At 43.8% G+C, this 22,497-nt stretch overlaps 1 protein-coding gene across 2 annotated transcripts in view; it reads right to left on the reverse strand.

Annotated features, from left to right (window-relative positions):
* Nucleotides 1-33: 33 nt before the first annotated feature.
* LOC100650202 (TSC22 domain family protein 1) overlaps nt 34-22,497 on the reverse strand; it is a 75,695-nt gene continuing 53,231 nt past the window's right edge. The window contains exons 3-7 of one of the 2 annotated variants that reach the window (XM_020863866.2): nt 12,895-12,997; nt 11,959-11,981; nt 6,794-6,952; nt 6,004-6,334; nt 34-5,075 (exon numbers count right to left, since the gene is read on the reverse strand). In XM_020863866.2, coding sequence (XP_020719525.1) covers nt 4,682-5,075; nt 6,004-6,334; nt 6,794-6,952; nt 11,959-11,981; nt 12,895-12,997 — 1,010 coding nt within the window. In that variant the 3' untranslated portion in view covers nt 34-4,681. Of the gene's footprint in view, nt 5,076-6,003; nt 6,359-6,793; nt 6,953-11,958; nt 11,982-12,894; nt 12,998-22,497 lie in introns of both variants that reach the window. The other variant, XM_012310498.3, reaches the window with a different exon arrangement.

A 22,497-nucleotide genomic window follows, 5' to 3' on the forward strand; every position in this document is an offset into this window, starting at 1 on the left:
GTAAAACATATTTATTAATTGATAGAAACTGTCTGTAGATATGGAATTTGTCTTTATTCACTGTACAATTTCTTACATACAAAAAAGTGCAATGCCTTTAAAAATTGGTCACAATAGTCGACTTAATTGCGCACAGAATAAGTTTATTCATGCACACAAGCGCTTCACGATTATATACATGAAAATAAAATAGTTTTCTTTCTTTACAATTTGCCACGTTATGTACAAGTCGCGTCAGCACTTATTCTAAACGAAAACTTATAATACTCTGTTGTACTGTAGAATTGTCAAACATTAAAATAAAAATTCCTGAAAGTTTATAATAATTTGATATTTTCATATAACAACTTTGATAGGTAATGAAGAAAATATTTCTAATCTTTTCAGAAATTTGAAAATATAAATAATTTAATCGCAAGTATGACAATTCATTTTTAGCACCGTTTCATGTCAATAATAAGACTAACATTAATTACAATACAAGCAACTTATAAATTTTCTTATTTTTACAGTTTCACACGTTCGCTTGGATTTTATACATTATTTTTCGCATTGAACTTTGCTAGATCGCTATATTACATCTTATCCCCTCGCTATAGTTACAAAAGTTATAGGCAAGAAACATCACATCACATAGAAAATACAAATTCGATAGTCAATCGTGCATTTGTGTCAGGAACGTTGTCGTTGGTGCAATAAAATCTCAATACCAGTTTTTTTTTTTACCACTATAAATATCATATCGATACAAGGCGACCGTAGTTTTTCCGTTCTCCACGATTTGTACCTTAAAGTGTCGCGATCGAAATCGCGTTTCCAAGATAAATCGCTAGTTTACTGTCTGTTTCGTAATGATGCATTTGATTTTAATCGATCGGTAATAGTTCTCTACGCAATAAGAGTTTCAACACACCGTATTGCACCACTTTATAGAGAATATTACATAAGTGATAGAACGGAATTTTTTCATTTCTGCGACACTTTACTCAGTATTCGATTAAACGACTTCTTACAGGTTGTACATAACGATATTGATTCACAATGCTCTCGTTTAAGAAACTTTATTCGCAAATTCGTTGGTTCATTCGGGGAAAAAGCTCTTGACGGTCTTCAGCGAATCGAATTTCAAGAGGACAGTAGGCGATGCGCTGAAAGCAACCGGCGAACAATTTAGCCGTGCAGGGGGTTTCATTCCACGAACATTTTTCCGGTGTGGGAACGCCACGGGGAACGAGGAACGCTGGCTCTGCCGTGATTTCACCGGTAATTCGAAAAATGCATAGGAATTAGCGGGAACGGCATGCGTGCACGCGGGTATAAGGACGTTTCGGTGGCAGCGGGGACAAAGGTATTCGCCATAGGCACGTAGATGCGTGAGTTTATGCGTGCGTGCTAGCGTAACCTTTGGAAGGGGGACGAGAGTAGAAAACGAGCAAAAAGAGGTGAAAGTAGGAGGCGAGGTGTGCGGGTCGCCAACACATATCTCGATATCTCACGGTTCGATCTTTCTCGGCCCGGACGCCCGTATATTTACATGTATAATTTATATATCCCGTAGCAGGGGCGAAGGTAGTGTGTGTTCAGCTAGGGCGGGTCCGAACGTCCTTACGACCCCGTACTCCTTTCGCTGCATCCTAGACGCGTGCTTCGCCACGCTCTCCGTATCGTCTTTGTATCGAGTAAAGAGACAATCGAGAAATTCGCACAAGATAAATTCAACAAGATAAATTCCCACGATCCTGTTGCGCCGTCGATTTTCTTACTGTCGTCTAAGACGAAAATGCGCTTTTATGCTTTTAAATCATTTTTCGGATAGATTTTCGTTTCGCTCGAAGAATTTCTAGACTTTTGAAAATATTGTAAGTAAACGAAGCGAATCTTTCTTTACGCTTCATTACGCTTACATTTTTACGCTCTTAAGTAAGAAGACAAAAGTATGCTGGTGCATAGCTGGAAATCGCTCGCAAGTTTGACCGATACAAGCTCGTCGCTTAAATGCGGAAGATCCTGGCGGAGAAAATCGGGCCTTAATTAAGCGGAGGCACCAACGAATTCCATAATACCGTTCCTGTTCGCGTAACACGACCACGATAAGAGCCTACCCATCCGACAACGCGCCGCGTTCGTGGGATTTTTTTCGGGGAAATAATGCGCCAAGCACCGCCGGCTCTCCCTATCGCCATTGTGGCTGCGAGGGCGCAATTAATTATTGCGTGGCCACGAGGCAGTGCATTGTTGCATCTGTTGTTGCACGCTCCGCGTTCTCTTCGGTGTGTATAGTTAAGTGGCAGAGAGCTGTGAATGATTCCGCACCGCGGAATCGTTTTTCGGCCAACGAAACATCGCGTTTCTTTGTGTACAACGAACCGGAGGGCCGCGGTAATTTATGAGCTCACGGTAGTACCGACGTAATTTACGTTGGCTTACCGGGATACACGGACGATTAAGAGAAAAAAAATATGTACTTTTCGCATTTCGGGAGTTCCAGTGAACGTGGCAACTGTCATGGACGCTTGACTTGCATTACTCTTATCTCTACTTGTTGAGCTTCTTTTTTCCATGTAGTTTGCGTAGGTAGTTTCCTTATTTGAATCATTCAGAAGTCGCACTGATCACTTTCATAAACTAAACAGTACAAGAGATTGATGTTACAGACATTATTTCTTTAAATCTGCATAACAACTTGCAGTTATTCATACCATTTCTTTGTGATACGTGATCTTATGAGTTAAACCATCTGCTTTTTGAAAATTGAATATCAATTATATTAATTATGTAATGAAATTCAGGAATTTACAAGAAGTGATCAGTTTAGCTTCTGAGAGGCTTATTTTAATGAAAGAACTATGGACGTTTATACATTTATAGTGTTCCAAAAGAAGAAGAAGATATCTGAAGAAACGTGAAGAAAGAATGAGAAGTACAGTAGGATTAAACGCGCTTGTAAAAGTATGAATTTTTACTACAAACGTCTATAATATGTTAACGACGTTGTACTCAGACTTACAGAATCAACAGTCGTGAATCGTCATTTAAGTTTTCATGTTAATTAAAAGTTTGCGAATCTTTTCGCATGAATGTAAAAAAGAAAAGAACTTCATTGGTTAAAGGGATGGCGCGATAAGTAAACGTGGAAGGTGTGTAGTGTAATCTCGTGGCGACAGGTAGGCGCAGGTGAGATACAAATGAAAGACGTAAACGCAGGCGTGGTGCAGAATCTCGATGCAAAACGTCTCTTCCAGTTCGTGTTCTGTCGAAGAAACAATCGAGCCTGTCCGAGGGAAGGTAATTAAGAGAACACGACGGCGTCGATTAAACGAGTCCTGCCGAATCGGGTGAAACGAATTAATTCTGCGGTCGAACGAGGGTCGAAGATAAACGATTGAGCCTGACGGAGCGCCCGAATCCTGTTTAACGATTCAGTGGCGAACACTGTCGCGCGATGCTGTGAAACAGTCGCCCTCGTTGAAACAAGTCCTCCGATGATGTAATATCTATTTTATTTTTTTAAATCTGTGATATGATTTATGTTTTACGTTTATAGGTATCAACACATTCATTGGTCTCATATAAAATTGATCCGGATAATCAAGGAAATTAATACGTAACTATTAGAATCTTATATTAGTACGAGATAGTTTGTGAAAATGATTTCCTATTAAAATCTCAGTTTAGAAATTGAACGTTAAAAATGCAAAGCAATGTAGCGGAAATATTCGCACAATTCAATAGCAAATATTCTTTCTATCGGAGGAGTCGAAGTTATTTGAAAAAGGTACAAGAATTTCGAAACATCGCATACCGGAGAAAAGATATCGTGCAGAAGAGAAAGGGGAATACCATCGAAGCAGTCCATGCCATTCGCTGGAAATGCAAAAGCAAAGCGGATGTAGTTGAGAGCGCTGACTGAAAGCCCTCGAACGTCAAATTACGAAACACCTGTTCCCCGAAACGACTTCATTCCAATCGGTTTCGTGCATTCGCTGCTTCGTGCTCTCGTTGCCTTCTCGAGGAGACCTTTTCGTTTCGCGTGCGCGAACGAATTCGATCAATAGATCAAAACTGCCGAAGACCGAGTAACGCTCGCGAATCCATTGTCCCGTTGCCGCGTTACAATAATAAGGCTAATACTCGTAACGTATTAGATCATTAATAAGTCCGCAGACTAATTCTCTCTGTGAACGGTCATTCCCTGAGAGAAGAACAATAACAACATTGTATACGTAATATAAAATTTCGTTACGCAAGTTTGGTTCACATAGCGCGAGAATTACTCTGCTCTTCTGAGTGCAACAGACGATGTATTCTTGAAGACAGTATCGACCGTCGAGAGCCGACGAATAGTTGCAAGTATGTGAAATGAAAGTGGAACCGTAAGTCAAATGATATTTATGGCACTATCGTTTTACGCAAAGCGTTGATGACGTGAATTTCGTTGTCATAAAATTCTTTTTTCTCATCTCATTGATTCAACGTAATACACTCGATCATCTATTTTCTTCACAATTCCACACCGATATTCCTGAGTCCTGATCGTCATCAGATCAAAGCTTCAGTCGTCAATCTTCGCGATCAAACACTCCGGGATCACTATTCCAACAAGTGGAAAAAGATATCGAAACACGATTATCCGAAAAAGAACTTTTCACTGGTTGTTAATTCACAGTGGAGAAGTTTCATTCTAAATATAGTCCGAAGGCACGGAGCTCTCGTTTATCGCAGCCAAACGATACTGAGGGGTTTCTAGACCCTGTTGGTTCAGATGCAGATTCGTGCTGCTTCCAGAAGACGCCGCCGTAGGCATCTGTTGATTCGCCGAATTCGAGCTCAGGTCGCTGTAGTAGGCGCTGCTTGGCGCGCTGCTCAAAGTTGGACCATCCGGTTCGGCGTCGCTTCCGGTGTACGCTGTGTTTTGATACGACGGGTGGTCACCGTTTCTGCTACCGATCCGCAGGTCTTGATGGTGATGGTGATGATTGTGGTGGTGATGATGGTGATGATGATGTTGCATCTGACCTGGCGGCACTGGTGTCGACGGTCCGTTCTCGTACATTTCGTAATCCGGTTCTTGTAACCTGAAAAGATTGTATTACGGCGACTCTTAAACATTGAAAACCTGATCGATTAATTAAACATAGGTATACGCTGGATATTATTGACGTATACCTTAGAAGCGGTTTCATCGTAATTCTAAACCGAAAGTGTTGCAGGGAATTATAAAAGAGAATTTATTTAAAACATGTCCGTAGTATATGCACGTGTCTGTTAAACGAGTTACTTTACGTGTTTATTTTTATAATAAATAAGTGGATAATTAACTGAATATATTTGCGATAACGTTGCAAAGGTTCAGTCTTTAATGTTCCGTTTCCTTTCGAATATTTAGATTCGATCGAGCAACGGAGATGCATATTAATAGGATAATTATGCATGTTAACGGTACATTCTAGTCAGGTGCATTTCCCGTAATACATGGAGATTGCATGTCATCGTCGATGTCCTACGATCAGTCGCTTATGCTTGTCCTTCGAGAGTAGAGGAATCGTGTGAAACTGATCTTAGACTTTCTAGGACGGGTTTCGATATCGTTTGGAAACTTTGGACTGGAAATAGCCACAAAAAATAAGCATTTAATAGTCGTCCATAAAATATAATCGCGATAGTTAAATTGAAAATCTTGCGGTATCAGATGGTCGTAACTGTTTCACGAAGTTAAATATATAATGGACAGAATGGAAAAGACCGAAATACAGCATGTTGAATAGTGTAATATCAATATGCAATTAATTACCGATGGTACCGCTTTAATGCGCAAAAACAATTAAAGGAAAGGAATGCCGACTACTGGTTGTAGATTGAAATTATTAAAGTTAAGTGCTTCGAAGATTCATGAGGGCGTATTCCAGCGCGATTATTATTGCCGATAGAAAACGATCACGATGACTGTAACAGCTCTCAGGAGAAGTAACTTCACGAAAAACATAATTACAGAGATTAATTTACCTTTTACTGTGACGTGTACGAAGCGTGTCCCTTTGCAGAGATTCGTCCCCGTTGCTTCCACCGTAATGACGATGTAACCTCGCGGCGTCTAGCTCGTGGTATTCGTCGTCCTGCCCGCCGGAAGTTGTACCGTACGTCGAGCTTCCTCTCATTTGTAGTTGGAGATCGCTCGCGTAGCTCGCGGCCTGAGAGTCCAGTTCTGCGTAGAGAGCCTCGTCCGTTTGCATGTGGGTGTAGTGATTCTCCACAGGGAGATTCATCGCCCGTCTGTGTTGCGGAAGCGACAGAGGCGTCGTGACGACTCCCGGTGTACCGCCGCCGCGTCGCGAGCCTAACCACGACCACACATTGTGCCCTTGAATCACATCACACCAACCCATACAAGTCGCGTATCTCTCATTTGCTTTACGTCAATTATCGAGTACCCAACGACTGTACGTATGTAGTCAAAGTATTCCACGGCTTCAGAGAACAGGAAGGTAAAGTTACTTGAGTCGCTTAAGCTTCAACATCTTAAAATGCAATGTTGATCTTTGCATAGAATAATCAAATTTGTATATTACGAGACTCTGTAGTCTTTAGTATAATACCGAAAGAATAACAAAATATTTGAGCTCTAGCAAGGAATTTTAAATAATCTGTTGCTGTTAAATGTAGATCGTTCAAAGATTGTTCATAAACGAATGTTGAGAACCACGAGGCAAATTATTTAGCTTGACTCAAACAGAGTATTCGAAGCTATCGTGTAACGATACGATGCGATTTCTGATCGGTTCGGAACGATACGTACCAGGGCTAGGAGCGACGTCGTGATAAGGTGGCAGTTTATCGAGCTCGAGAGGCGGCCGGTCGGGTATAACGGCCACTCCACCGCCAGCTCCACCTCCACCACCTGGGCCACCGGCTTCCTGAGCGTTCGAATCCTCGACACCGACGGTACAGCAACTCGCTAGGACACAAACAAAAAAGAATATAGGTTCCACGTGAGCGCTCGGTCCTCTGGAAAATCCGTTGGCAAGGATCGTGAACGAAAGTTGCGCTCGAGTTTCAGTGAAGTAGGGCCGAAACCCAGTGGGACTCGAATCGAGACGAAGCTCGTGAAGTGCCAGGTGAGCTCGGACAGAATCCTGTTACGTTACACTGCCGGCCGTGCGTGCACGTATACGTACAGGCACAGGATCACGTGCATAGATATATTACACGTACCTATGTATACATGGACCCCAATCACCGCATTATGACATGAGCTCGCGTAAGGAGAGAGGAGAGGAAAAAAAGCGGTTATTTTCTGTATGGCCTCATTGTGTGCCCGTCATCGTGCTGTCATGGCGCTCACAGAAACGCGACAGGGTTTGGGGTGGATGGCAAGAGAGTAAGGGCGGGTGGAGGAACCAAGACGTAGAAGAAGGAAGGCAACGAGGGTAAGAAAGACGGAGATGAAGATGAAAAGGGGAAAGAGTAAAACAGGGAGGGATGGAGAAAAAAAGAATTTCGGAATTTATAGATCAGAGGTGCCGCCTCGCGGTAAGTGGGTATGAGAATGCCACAGAGAAAAAACGAGATTATGGGAATCTCATGGTCGTGTCTCTCTCTTTTCATCGGTCGAGCTTATAACCTACGCACGTACGAGGGTCCTCGTTGTCGCGATCGTCGTCCTGGTCATCGTTGTCATCCGGCCGGTGGTTTTCGTCGTTCTGAACTGTGGAGTCTCGGAGCAGACTCGCGCGTCACAGCACGCCTTGGCGGCTGTCACTTGCCAGGAGATACAGAGACTGGTTCTCGTTTATCGCGGTGCCCTTACACCAACGGCACGCATAAGTGTGTGCCCGTGCAACGAGTATAATCTTCTTCTTCGTGGCTCGTCTAGACGCTATTTTCTTCTTCTTCCGAGAAGCCACAGGCTCGGGAGGATAATCGCCGATGCGCTTTAACGTTTCAGAATGAAAAGCAAGGTGACGTACCCGAGGTGAAATTTAATTCTTCGTTTTTTGCATTCGGCGTCCGTAGATATTTATAACGAGCCGTTACACCATAATTTACATAATTAGCATTTATGCATCGGCTACGAGATTACCTGGTAATAGGAGCCGCGAATCCTCTCGCGCAAAACTCTTTCGACGCATCGGTTAATGCATTCTAACGAGCGCGTCGTCGCACTATCGGTTCATCGCGAGTTTCAACATTTTCATCGAACTAACGGATATAGCCTGACGAGCCGAGAAAGTTATTTGTCTTCCATTATGTAAAGAAAATTGTTGCTCGCTGATTTGCACGGAGACACGCGAACCTGCTCCATCGGGACCAATTACCAGCCAGCTTTCCAACGTTTCAAAGATTTCAATTGCCTTCCCCTCGACCCTAATCAACCTTCCATTCATTACGAGACACTCTCGGCGCCTGGTGCTCCATCACCCGGGAGGATAGGCGTGCGCGACTTCATTTGCGCGCGACTGCCTAGAAATCCGAGTGCAATCGATTACATCGACGAGTGTCGACGGTAATCGCGTTATTTATCGTGGAACGCGAGTCTCTGGCATTCGGTTGGCGCACGCACAGACCGACGGTAATTCAGAATTCCACGGCAACTGCTGAGCCGTTTATTGCCATCGTAAATAAGACGGTGTCGATTTATCGGTTTGCCACTTGGATAACATCGTCCTCGGAGATCGGTCTTCGTTTATAATTGAACGTCGAACTGTCACAAAGATCTTTTCGTCCTCTTTCTCGCGCCCACGGTCCATGCGGCGTTCGAAGAAAGGAAACCTTAATCGCACGAAACGTTGTACGATGCGTACACAAGTTCTATCGGGTGATTACGCTGTACTTTCCATCTATTTGACGAGGTGAGGTAACTGGACCCGTTTCTTTTCCAGGCTGTCGCTTCGGGTCGCCCTTCCGTGGACGCGTTAAGCCGCGTGATTTACCGGATTAGATGGTTCGAATATTAATTGGTCGACGGATGCATTAGTCCGGCAACTGGAACGCGTGAAAATCGTGCCATGTCGTGACAGCGGGGGGCAAATGTTCTCCTCACGACCTACTAGATTCCAACGTCTATAGCCCAGGATTCTGTTTCCTGGCAGCCGTGCGTGCTCGTTACGGATCGAGGTACACGGTTCTGTCTGATATGCCTTTACCGGTCAACGCAGAACGTCGACGGTCTCTTATACCTCCTTATGCGTCATCATGTCAAAGAAATTTTCACTGATGCGAGAAAAGCATACCTTGGGTCTGACCGTTTATGGAATTCCTTGAATGACAGACGGCTCACCTTCGTATTCCGTGAATTTTGTTACCCACTCTAGATATTTTTGGAACGTTCGTAGGAACATGGATGCGGACAGAAAGTCCCCGCGATTGAGTATGGCGCTTTTTCTTGCGAAATAACGCAAATTAATTTTTTTCGTATATAAAAGATAGTAAAGAATATCCTTTGAACGAATACACGCGATCGTTGTCGTTGGTCTCTTCGAGGGAACAGCAGCTGATTCGGCGTATCGAGTGGAGAAACGCGCGATAAGCCGATTAACGCATTCGATTCACCTATTCTACCCGGCCCTCGAATCGCCATTGTGTCGCGTCGATCGTACGGGAACCTAACGTGTACGGGCTCTCGTCTTTTTTGTGCAACAGCCCCTTTCAGCCGTCCATTAACGCCTCTCTTGTCCGTTGGCATTTGCGGCGATTCTTACGCACGGTTGTACACTTCAACGATGTTTCATTAATTCGCGCTTTTTTTTCCTTTTCTCCTCCTATGAAATTGCCTGCCGCTGCAACATCACCGCGTGTGCGGTTATTCAACCAACCCAGTCACTTCCGGTCTACCCCTCTCGGTAGAAATTCCAATTACATCTATATTCGATATATACAGCTATAATTTTCCTGCTGACAAGTTTACATAGACCACGGATGAATAAACCCGCGGTGAACAGACTCGCGACGTCGGTCGTTGTGGTTTTAACGTAATTAATAGAAACGGACGAAGAAGAAAACGGAGGAGTCAAAGCCCACGATTTCTCCGGTGTAAGAACACGCCCGCGGATGGTGTACTCGTAATTTACAGCTTCCTTAAGCACAAATTTACGAGATCGTAATGAGAGTTTTAAACGTTTTACGACCTCTATGCTCTTCGGAATTCGGGATTCGTTTTTTTTTTTCATGTAACTCGCTCTCTTTTGCAGAATACGTTTGGCATTCCATTATTACCGCGATCTCATTGTCACTTACTTCTTTAAACAGCGCCTCTATTTCTGTTTAATTAGCCGAAGCCAAGCCTTTCGATTAATTACTCGTCTAAATGTTAATCGCACACGATGCATTCGATTTCAGTATCGGGGCGGGAATCATTATCTCGGAAAGGGCTAATCAATTTCTCCACGGTAGACGCCTTTGGCGCCACTGGCAGACAGCGTTACACTGCCCCCGAGTGATCACGACGTGCCGGTGTGAAGGGCACTTAAGAAGCAAATCGTGGATCGGTGAAGAACGACGACGGAGTCCAAGAAGGTTCAGTAAAACGAGTGTCGGATAATTAATTCGGGTGACCCTTGTATCCCTCGGTCGGTAGTAACCTGCCCTTTCTCCTTCTATTTGCCCCGGTTCTCGTCTCCGTTCATTCTCCCCAGCTTCCCCGGGTCGGCTCGAAGCCGGTTCGTTCGTTGATCGTATCGTGCCGCGGGTGATTTTAAATCAGAAAGTTAATTAGACGCGTTTCACTGTCCTTTATGTCGCCCATCCGTCGCTGAGCTGAGCTATCCTTTACGTGTGCGCAGTAACAGCAGCAACAGCAGCAGCATGAGTGCATCGGTAGCACAAGCTGAATATACTGCCGTGAGCCGACCTTCATTATGCGAACTAATTAAACTCCAATCGGTTCTGACACTCGACGCCACGGCTCTACTATGCTTCTCGTTTGCACCAATCGACGTCATACGTCTCACGCGACTGTGAGGTCTGTGTGTCTTTCCTTCGACGGATCAAACATTCGGATGTAAGTACGTCTGTGAACCTTGCAAGGAAGAAACTCGGGATAGTGATAGATTTAAAGATTGCTCGCGTTTCCCGGAGGAGTCGAACCAATTTGTTCCTTCAGAATTCGGAGATTCTTAAGAATATCCTCCTTATTTAATTCTCTTCTTCCTTTTTACTTCCACAGTGGCGTACGAAAAATATTTGAACAGTTATCGTACGTCATAATGATCGTACTCACAAGTGATAATTACAAGCGATAATGATATTTCAAAATGTTACGTATAACACACGTATAATATAATTCGTAAAAGGTTTCTCGAATACTTTCGTGAGCAACTATACGTTGAATTTCGTATACAAAGTCAATTTTCACGTAGAATTTTACATACAAAGCCAGTTTTCGATAATTTTCGTTATAACCAACATGTGTACCAGTGTGGTTTCTTTCTTGGAGGACCTTCAGTCCTTATTGTCGATCGCGTTACACGTGGCAAGGCTTCTTGAATACAGATAGGTAAGGTTTCAAAAAGAGTGTTCGTACAAAGGGATAGAATGGAATTATTAGCAGGATATCATATTTTAGCGACGGGGATGGTGGTTGAGAATGGGTGGAAGTTTGAATTGATATCCTGCTCAGGATCGGAATAACTGCGAGTCGGTTTGAATGTGACCCATCAGAGCTGGTCATAATCATAACTATAATTAAGGCCATTTGGTATGTCTATTATACTAATTTTCTATACCTGAAGCGTAAATACTAGGCCGCGCTATTGAACGAAGGTAGGTCTGAGTTTAGTTAATATTTTTGCTTTAGAAGTAAAATATTTTTCATTAACAACGAACGTATTCCATAACTGTACGTATACGTGATTACGCTAAAACTACGTCAAAAAAATATGTCAAACTCGATGATTTGTACATAATCTTATTAGAGAGCTTAAATAAGAGTTCAAATTTTATAATAATTCTCGAAAATTTCCTTACCTCTGCCACCAGCGCTTTTCAATCTGTAACAGAGGAAAAAGAATTCTCCTATTAGTGCGAATAATCTACTTAACTTACGACTCGTTAAATTTCATTAATAATGACGTAAGTCGAAAGAAAGCATAACATTCCCGATTTTCCTTTGAGTTAACGTGCTTAATAATAATAATAAAAGTAACCTGTATGATTCAAAGGCTAAAAGTAAAAGAAGTAACAAACAGTATAGAGGCCGTTAAATGTTATGTTCAGTGGAAAGCAATTAAAGACACGGCGTGATGGAGTTAAGAAAAATTCGCATAGGATGGAAGTCTTTGTCTCGACTGTTGCAAGAAATGGGTCTCTATAAAGCTGGCTCGACTTCTCGTCATGCTGGAACGAAGGTGCCGACACGCAGTTAGGATTGTCTCTCGGTTTGCAACACTTCCCTTTTTTTCACCGATTTCCTTCACAGTTTTTTTTTTTGTTTCGTTGTTGTTCAACTCGGATTCAAATCGACGACCGATCTAGTTAGTAACCGGTTCACCCTCCTTATTACGGCTCGCTTCTCTCGATTTTGATGCATTGCGGGTAGGTGGTAATTTAAGGGGAATCGATCGGCCAACTGGATTCGTTCGAAGCCCGAGCTAAACCGCGATCGTTTCGCGAATCTACCTGATCGTCGATCCGTATCGAGAGACTCGTCTCGTTCCTCCTTCTTCTTCTTTGTATGGATTTCGAAAGCAATCTCACGGAAACCGAGCACGCAGGTGTTTACGTTCTCATATTTCAATTCGAAATTCCACGATCAACCGGATAAATTCTGCCTCTATCGTATCCTGATTGAATCCGCCGGAACCGCGGTTGAAAGTTCACGCTCGCGTGCAACCATCTCTTCGCGATCTACCGTCCCGCTTAATGAGAGTATTCCCGCGTATTTCATCGTATAATAGTACTGACCTTCGACAGTGAAGAAGAGTCACCATGACCACAGCCCCGATGCCAGCCGATACTAAGGACACTATCACTAGAGTCAGCACCCATCCGAGTTCTCCAGGAGCTTCTGTAAAAAGAGCGAAAACCAACGATTAGACGACCGCCGTTGTAAACACTCGGAACTGATTCTGTCGCGCCATCCAACCGTAACGATCTGCTATCGCTTCTTTGCGGCGACGCTGAAACGTCAAACGACGGTGTAAAAAGGTATTTTACCGAGACCAACAGTTCCATCGATGACTCTATTCCAGAACAAAAGCCTTAAAACGATATTCGGTTCCGTTCCGCTTCTATCGACCTTTCTCGTTTTTACCTGCAACTGCGCAAGTGTCACCATTATCCGTGCTTCTTTAAACCTATCTTCCTTTCGTTTATTTCTTTTCTTATCAACGAAATCACAACCCGTGGAAAGTTGCCCGTAATCTTCTTGCCATTAATGGCGAGCCAAGTATTTAACCAGTGCGAGAAGTTTCGCGTGCCCACGTCACGGTATCTGGTAAACCCGATCGAACAAGCAGTCGAAGAACGTTTTCATAGCCCTTTTGGAGCGGCAAATTCCCTGGGGTGGACGGTTCCAAATAAATTAGCCGATGGTGGCTCGCGTGTTACGTTCGCGGCTGCGCGAGAAGATCCATAATTGGTTGGCGGTCGCGCTTGCCGCGTCCGATTTCCGCTCAGCGGGACATCGGCAGGGCTTTATTACGCGAGTTTCGCTGTTATTTCTGCAGCACACCTACTAACGTGTAAGTCTTGCTCGCTTTCCAGCCCGCGCTACTGGAAGCTCGATCCTCCCGAGTAACGAGACGCGAAATTATCGCTCGACGTGGACGTAATCTAGGAACTGCAACCGCGTTTAAAGTACACTGAAAGCGGCGCAGATCAAGCAGGTCGTAATCGAGTATGCGTGTCGCGATGAAATAGCTTACCAGTTCTGTAGATGTATAGAACGTTCCTTTTCGCGACTCGTTTCGAACAGTTTTCCACGAACCACTTCTGAGTCAAAGAAGTCACGGCCATTTAACCAGTTTTCAGAGCGCAATTCTCACAGCTCGCGCAGTTGGGACTGTCTGTTTTAACCGGTCGTCGAATAAGAAGCTACGATGCGACGATTATTCTGTTCGACGCGCTCATTAGCAGTCAACTTGAGCCGATTCTTCGAGATATCTTAATCCTTTAATGAAACGTTCCTGCTTGATTCCCAATTTAGAAGCTTTAATCGGGAGCATTTTCCACGGAACGAGTCGCGGCAGCCAGCTTTATTGCTCGCGCGATCGTAAATAGGCGAAAAGATATAATTTAGTTAAGAAGAGACCCGAGGGATTAGTGACGACGGGGAGAAAAGGAGAAGAAGCGAAATTTACTTTGACTCGTCTCCTTTTACATGACGAGCAGAATCCTTATTTGCGATAATCGGCGACGTTATCCGACTGGTTATTAAAAACGATCGAGTTTTATTTATTTACATACAGGATGTGTTCCAGGACGTCTTCATTTCTTGTGGTAATATTCTATACGTATATGGTCGATTAGGAAGCCAGAACGATTTAAGTAGCAGATTTTTTACGCGCGGTAGCTGTATGGTAAGAAAAATCAACTGTCTCGTCTGGTCTTTGGATCTCTTAGCGTACAGCAAATTGCGTTGGCTATTTAGCCTTGAGAAACTTTTTACGAATCTTGACTTAAAGGTTCAAGAGTCGTAACTCTCGCGTTATCGAATATGTTGTTAATACATTTACATCAAATAGAATGTGCCAACTTTGTAGAAAATGTTGCAACTTTAAAGAAAATAAAAGATATAATTGGATCGAGCTCTTACGTACGTCTCGTTGCATGAAACGCGTATTGAAAGCCTAAGTAGCAAAACGATATCGCTGCTGAAAGCCTGTTATTGTACCCTGTTTATTGTATTTGTCGCGTCGTGCAGAAACGCACGCGTGTTTGAACTCATCGGTGTACCGATTGTTCGCGACAGAGAGAACACGAAAGGGTTCGTTCGAGAGGAAAAGAGGGGCGTTTGTAATCCGCTGCTGATGTTCGACCCTGAGAAATCACCGCTAGAGATCCACTCGTTCGTGACTGTCGACTGACTGAGCAACGTTTAGAATCATGCTTCATTCACGTCGCTGTTTGGGAACTGTTCGCTAACAGTTTCGACCCTTTGTCCGAGTCTCGACCTCGTTTCCTTCGACGTACTCCCGAAGGATGACTTGGAGACGAGTTTGATGAATTGCGCGCATTCTGCTTGCCCGAATAGCGATCAATCATAGAAGTCACCGCGACGCGTTGAATCTATTAACTCGAGACACGCTCGAGTTTTTGATTATTCGGAACGTTTAACTTAACTGATAAAGAATCTCCGGCGGGCGACATTTTTAATATAAATTAATTTCGGCTACGTGACCGTCTGTTCACAAGATAACGGTGTGAAATCAGACAGGGGGATGCCAGAGAAAGAACGTCGAACCGTACAAAAAAAAGAATCGGAGGTTAACACGCGAGCGTGTAAGTTTGAATTAACAGGTCGCATGGAAGCGCATCGGGAGACGAAAAACGAACGAGTCAGCCAGTATGAAAGACGAAGAGAAGACGAGGGCAGCCCGTCTATCAGTGTCACGTTTTTGACATGAACATAACCACGTGCACGCTACGGCTGATAACGGCTTACAACGGAGTTATCAATCATCTACAACGGAGCTTGGTCACCTAGGATGATTCGGGTTAACTTCGGGCGTGCAAACAGTGTCGCTATGCGTCCGGTTACAATGTTGTTTCGTACGATGAGATAAAATAAATCAAAGGAAAGAAAAAACGAGGGAAACAAGGGAAAAAAATCATTTTCGATTTGGGAACGTCCCTCATCTCGGATTCCCTGTCAAAAACGAATCAAGCGTACAAAAAGGGACACGTTTTCTGTCGGTGTTCGACCCTTTGTACGCCTGTCGATTTCGCGTCAACCGTACGAACCCATTCGACCATCGAACTTTTGGGTTCCAGCGACCACCTGATCTTGTATATTGTTACCTATTCATCGCCACAACTACGACGAATCATCGTCTTTCTCGTTGCATATTCGAAAGAGAGTTTGGTCCACTAAAATAGTTTAAAATAGTTTTCTGAAGAAGTTTGATGAGAATATTCTCATTACGAATAATCATAATTTTACGACCATCTCAATTTTAAAAATCGATTTACAGGCGCGAGCATGTTCTTCTTTTTAACTATTATCTTTGACTATTATCGGTTTCTGCTTACTGAATCGATTTAAAAATTTTACGATCAAAGTAAAGCCTCAAAATGGCAGACTCATTTCCCCAGTTGTAATAAACAGCAACATCTGCCGTGATATTTGTCTCGCCGCTCGATCGTCCGATCGTATTTATTTTAACGCGAGATCGTCCCATCGTTCGATCTTCGGCTGCGCCGGCAATTGGCCATTAACTACGGCAAACATTGAAACGACGCAGGATCTCTACCTCGATATTCCAGGATCGTTTAATCTCGTTAGAGGAGTTACCATTCATCGACCGAATGGAGGTTTAAACCTCGTTCATGCACGATATTCCATCGATCGATCCTCCTTTAATTGCTATACTTTCCTCTACACTTTACTCTTCGTTCACCTGTTTTCATTATCTTCATTTATTTTTATATTGTCAGTAAAATACTTTTTGAAATCAAACAACTTTTTTATTCCTTTTATAAATTGGACAATTTTTTAAACACGCTTAAACATATGGTATCCTACGCACTGCTGCTAAACATGCCGGTCCGTTGCGTATTGCGACGTTAACTTCCACCAAGTTGCAATTTATACTCTACACACAAGACAGGGGACTAAAAAAAAAAGTACTTCGGAAACCGTAAAAATGGCACTATATTCGCAACAATGCGCCGTCTTTTGCATGCAGAACGTTACCGCGGCCACGCGCAGGAGGATCGTATTTATTCAAACGAGCCGATAACAAAACTACCGGATGGACTCGTTCCGCTTGGCCATATTTTCACGATAACCTACTGGAACGAGTTCAGCGTAGACTCGACGAGTTTCTCTGGTTAATAAATTCGATATTCTTCCTATATTATATCTCGACCGAACATTCTGGTCAGTCGTTTCATACGTTTCCACGTTTAAATTTCGCTGATAGTTCATTTCGTATATCTTCGGATACCTTCTTCCGCCTACGCATTCTCCGAGTAATTCGATCAACAATGTAACGTGTACGAAATGGTCGAAGAGTTTTTGAAATGCACATACTCTGCTAATATGTGAAAGATGCGAGGAATGCAGACGGACAACTGGTATGATTTACGCTTGTCGTTGGTAACCTGAAAAATTCCCACTTCACGAGGACATTTTTCTCGTGTGCTCGGCCTCCAGGTCGAATTACGAGGTTCGACAGGTAGTCGGGTTTCGGCCCGTCATTTATCGGGCCCGCGTATAAATGAGTTTTTTCTCGCTTCTCTCTTTCTTGGCCCTCTCTCGGCTGTGCACGGCGTTTCGTGGTCCGGGCAGAATCTAATTTTTGATTTGTAAGCATCCGTGGGGGGTCGACATGCACGAGGACGTGAACGCCGCCGGTACACGCATTCTCCGGTTCGATTTTACACGTGTTGCCTGCCACTGGCGACACTCGAGCCCGACACGCAACGAGTTCGCGCTTATGCGCTGCACGATTTATGCGAATATCGTCCGTTTCGCGGGACGAGTCTGAGAACAGGTGTGAAAAAGCTGAAAGAACGAGTCGTGATGCACGACCACCACCGAGAACCGAGTCCATCGCGTTATTGATAGTACCGCTATCTCTTCGCTTAACTTGCAGTTACCGCAATAAATTACTTAAGAGATAAGAGACAAAGATTACAAGATTTTTTGATTTTAATATCGCGTTAGGACTAAACTGAAGTATTTTAGATATATTGTATTCGTTAAAAGTAAAAACTAAATTCTGTATTTCTTTCGAGTACACTCATTCGTCTTCGTATCACTCTCATCTAAATGCATTTTTTGTATCTATAATAGAAATCTTGCGTCAGTGAGTAACATCTCGTCAGATAAGATGGCTTTTCGACCTTTCTTTCTTGACACGGCTCGCCGTCAAACGTGTCATTACCGTTTCGCAACTTATTCGCTTTGAGATTTTAATTGAAAATTTTCACGAGACGCGAAAAAATTCAATCATCCTTCGTCTCATCGCCACCGCTTAACGAACCTTCCATACGAGCGTTCCACAGTTTGTACAGTCATTATGTAAATCAGTAATTGCGGCGTTGTCCGTAAACACCTGAAGATTACACGAGACCGTTGTGATTCGGTCGCAACACCTTGCCCCTTTACTTTCTGCTTGTAACGCACCATCATCCGGCAAAGCGTTAAATAGAAAACTGGCGAAAGGTGTTTCGAAATCTATTACGCAAACCTATTAATTTCGAGTCGAATCACGCTTGCCCCCGCTTCGTACGCACGTGAGAGATCAGATTCGAACTTTAGCCAAGTATCGTCGAAACATTAATCATCGGTGTCGTCTCGATACGTATCGACTCTTTGACAGCCTATATCCAGGGTGCTTTTTATGGATTATCCAATATGTGCTTTCAAGGTTGGTTCATCGAGTTTCTCTCTTCATTTTTTCATTTTACAGATCGTGCTAGTATATTACAGAGTCCTTCTCATCGGCTTACGTTTATTATTAATAAACGACCTACCAGAGTGCTTTCTTCGTTCATAAGGAGGAAAGAGCGAGCCGTGGACAGCTGCCACGCTAATTTCGAATACGAATATTTTCCCCGATCCATTCATGCAGAATTACTACGAGATTTAAGACGCCTAATTATAGCAACTTGTCATTATCTCTCTTCGAGAACATCCTTCGTTTCACGGACGTCTTTCGCGCGGAAAAAATCAAACACTTGGTCCGTGCGAACAAGATGATGCCCTCGGTCCGCGCCATGGTAATTAGAAATTTACCGTAACTTCTTTCTTGGTTGACACGCGTCAAGGTTTTTCCCCCCGCTAGAAACCCATGTCGTCAGACTTTTTGCGAATGATTATTGTACGAGACCGTCGAGTTTCTTAATTCCCTCTTCTTTTCATATTACTTTTGTCCTTTTTCTAAAAACGGCACTCCTTGCAACAGTAATAATTACACATCATCGAGTGTAGATGTAATAGTTTTATGAAAGAAATTCTATAGGTCGTAATTGTCTAAATACTAACAACTGATCATAGTAATTACCGCGAAGAATGTAAAATTCGTGGAACAAGCATTGTTTGTAAAATGTATCAAAAATAAAATAACCATTTTAGGGCGTTCCTCGTGCCATTAACGAGAACTCAATCAGCGTGGCCAATCTTCAATGAAATCGCTTCCTTGAACCCTGCGGTCGATAGTATTTACCTTTATTACCTTTATAAATTTGTAACTGTAACTTGTAATCTGTAATAAGGTCGGAAGTAAACCGAGAACGAATCGATTGATCCGATCATGGAATTTATCGATAACAATTTCATTTCATAACTATTCAATACTCATAACAATTTCGCTAAAACGATGACGGCGATCGTATTCCTCGTGCTGTAAGTTCATTCAATCGGATTACCATTTTGTTTCGTCAATTTTCTCGTAGCGAGGTCGAACCTCGCGGTTGCCGATGATTGCACGCTATTCACTCGCTTCCGCTTTAATACGGGCTCCCTCCTCTTCTCCGTTTACCTGAGACTCGGAGAGGATTTGCTTTCGTCTTCCATATTTCACACGACGTTTAATTACGAGCGTTTATCATGTTGTCAGCGGGCCGTGGCAAGAAAAAAAAAAAAAGGACTCCCATTCATTGCCGTGGCGCATTGTCGCTGATTACGCGGCTGGACGATGTCGCGCGAGTAGACCCTCTAGTAGTCGGGTATTCAGTTAGTGACAAAATAATTAAGCACCGAACGCCGCTCAAAGGCCAGCCTGCTTCCACGAGCCGCGATCGTTGAATTACGACTCCGTCGGCTAATTACCGAGAGGAGTTACGCAACTGTTGCTTGTCCGCGTATTCGCGTACGCTGCTCATTAATCATCATTAAGGAACGATTCGTGTGTCCTGATAACGTTCCGCGAGAAGGCTCGATCTCTCTCTCCTCCGAGTGGCGCGATGAGATTTCGCGACGTAAAAGGAGAACGTTCGTGAAGACCTCGTCTCTCCGGTGAGAATATCCCTCTCGCGCATACTATTCAGTCAGGTGATGTAAACGCACGATGGATATTTTGAAAACTTCTTGAAGACGTATAAATAGCGTAAGATTAGTTTGTCATGGACAGAAATAGAAAGTAAGAGGAAACGAAGTACTTTTTTCCATGCATTGCTGGTGTTAAAATTGTCCTTCGGACTCTTCAACTCCATCCCCTCGTTAAAAATCACCGCTTCATCGTGATTCCCTTAATCGCGTTTCATCTTACAAACAACGATCATGAAGCGACAATTACCCTCAGCGTGCCTCTCGATCCGCGATTTTCTAGACGCCCTGGGCGCCTCCGGTTCGCTTAATCACCCTCAAAGGACCCAGCAAGAGCGATACGAGCGACAAGTCTACCGGATGAAAAAGAGATACACGAAGAACATAAAGAAAAGGAACAACGAGAGCCAGCGAGAAAACGAGCAAGTAGAACACGGAGAAGTGGTCCACGAGAGAAGCACAGGCGGACGACGGAGAAGAGGGAAGTCGGCAAAGGTCTGAGCTTCCCTCGAATCAGCAAATTATACCGACCGATATGCCGCTGCTTCCCGGTACCTATCCACCGGCGTACCATCAATAAATATGTCATTAACAACAATAATTTATCCGAGGAGTCAGGCGCCGCTGATCGCTCCGGGGCCTTGGCTTCCTCTGGTTTCGTCGTTTTGCAGTCGCGCGCACGTTTAAACGCTCGTGTGCGCCACAGGTCTGGTTGCTCGCTTGGTGATAATTGAGCCGTCGCGTCGCCCGCCACCGCGGCAATTTTAATCGGCTTCGGTTTTTGACTCCGCGGGCGAAATCAACGATCATCATCCCTACTGCTGCTGTTGGCCTCCTTTCACCCCGACACACCGCTCTTATCTCTATTCGGTCTGTTCGAGTCTGTACTTCCCTTAGCCTCAGGTATATACCGTTCGCGATCTTCTTCTCGCGATGCTCTCCGCCTTCGATTCTACTCTCGTTTCTCTATTTCTTTTCTATTGTCTCCTACTCTTTTCTACTCTCTATTTCTTTTGTCTTTTCTCTGTTCGTTCGCTCTGGTTGTACCCGTGCTATTTGTTACTTTTCCGCGCCATTCGGTTTGCTCGTTTTTACTGTTAATCGCGTGCTTTGTAAGTGTCCGGGCCAGCGAGCTTGCATACTCCGCGTCTGCCGACCGGAGAAAGGGAGAGGCCGACAATTACGCGCTCTTAAGTATATTTCATCGGTTGTTTTTCGGTTCGTAACACGGTCTCTTTTCAGTACGGTCTATGAACCGATCGGAATTCCGGATCTTTTTGCTTCACGGCCGCGCCGCGGTTTCAGAAAACGTTACCTCTGCTCGAGCGAACCAATCGATTTTCTCGAGTCCTTTCAGCCTGATCGATCTTTTTTGAAAAGGTAACGATCCCTGTCTTGAGATGGCGTGAGCACGGTCGAGGATCTTCAGCGTATATCTCGTTACTTTCGTTTCGTCTCATGGTAAAATCGACTCTTTGTGGTGTTTTTTTTGCCAGTGATATCGATGATCACTGGTCTTGGTTAACAGCGTGCACTTTCGAGGAAAGTAGCCAGGATACGCTGTTAACGAGGATTCTTGGTCGTCGTTACAACATTGTAGAGAGCGTTGCCTTAAAAGGTGACACTAAAATTCGCGCGATTATTCAAGAAATTAGTCGGTTGGTCGGCCGTAAATAAAAGGCGCGCGATCGAGGATTTTAAGAGCGTCGTTCGATAGGCCATCTCGACTACCTGATGGCTCAATATACTCGCGGCTTCGTCCAATTCATTATATATTCACGACTTTATCCTCATCCGACTCGCTACCATCTGAAAATAGTCGCGCGGAATAAATCAGGGAAACCGCAAGTATGCCTAAGCAATTAAGCGGACCGCAGAGGATTTTAATGTCTTAATAGCGACGGGGTTACTGTTTTTTCCTCGAACGGCCGATTCATAAAACTGTACCTGTTTCAAGAATTCTTTGGTTGGAATTATTAATCGATGACGTGTATTTCCTTTTAGCGTTAAAAGGTTTAAATTTCGAGAAACGAGAATTCGTTTCAGCTTCGTTTCCATCCTTCTTTCTTTTTCCTTTCCTGGTGGTATCAATTAAACGAATAATGAACGAAGTGCAATTACGTCAGACGATTCGAAGATCCGTAGAAGTTAATTGGTTTTGACGACCGGCTATTTTGCTTTCGCACTGCCAGTATAAAATTTAATTCATTCTTTATTTACGATCAAATTTTTCTAGATAGACACGGACGATTAAAGAGGAACGAGATATACGACGATGGTTTCGAGGGTGAACGTAGCTCGACAGCAAATCACCTTTACTCTCCCCTTTACGAGCTTTCGAGAGCCGTGGG

This window comes from Bombus terrestris, chromosome 7, assembly GCF_910591885.1.
Source record: "Bombus terrestris chromosome 7, iyBomTerr1.2, whole genome shotgun sequence".
Lineage (NCBI taxonomy): Eukaryota > Metazoa > Arthropoda > Insecta > Hymenoptera > Apidae > Bombus > Bombus terrestris.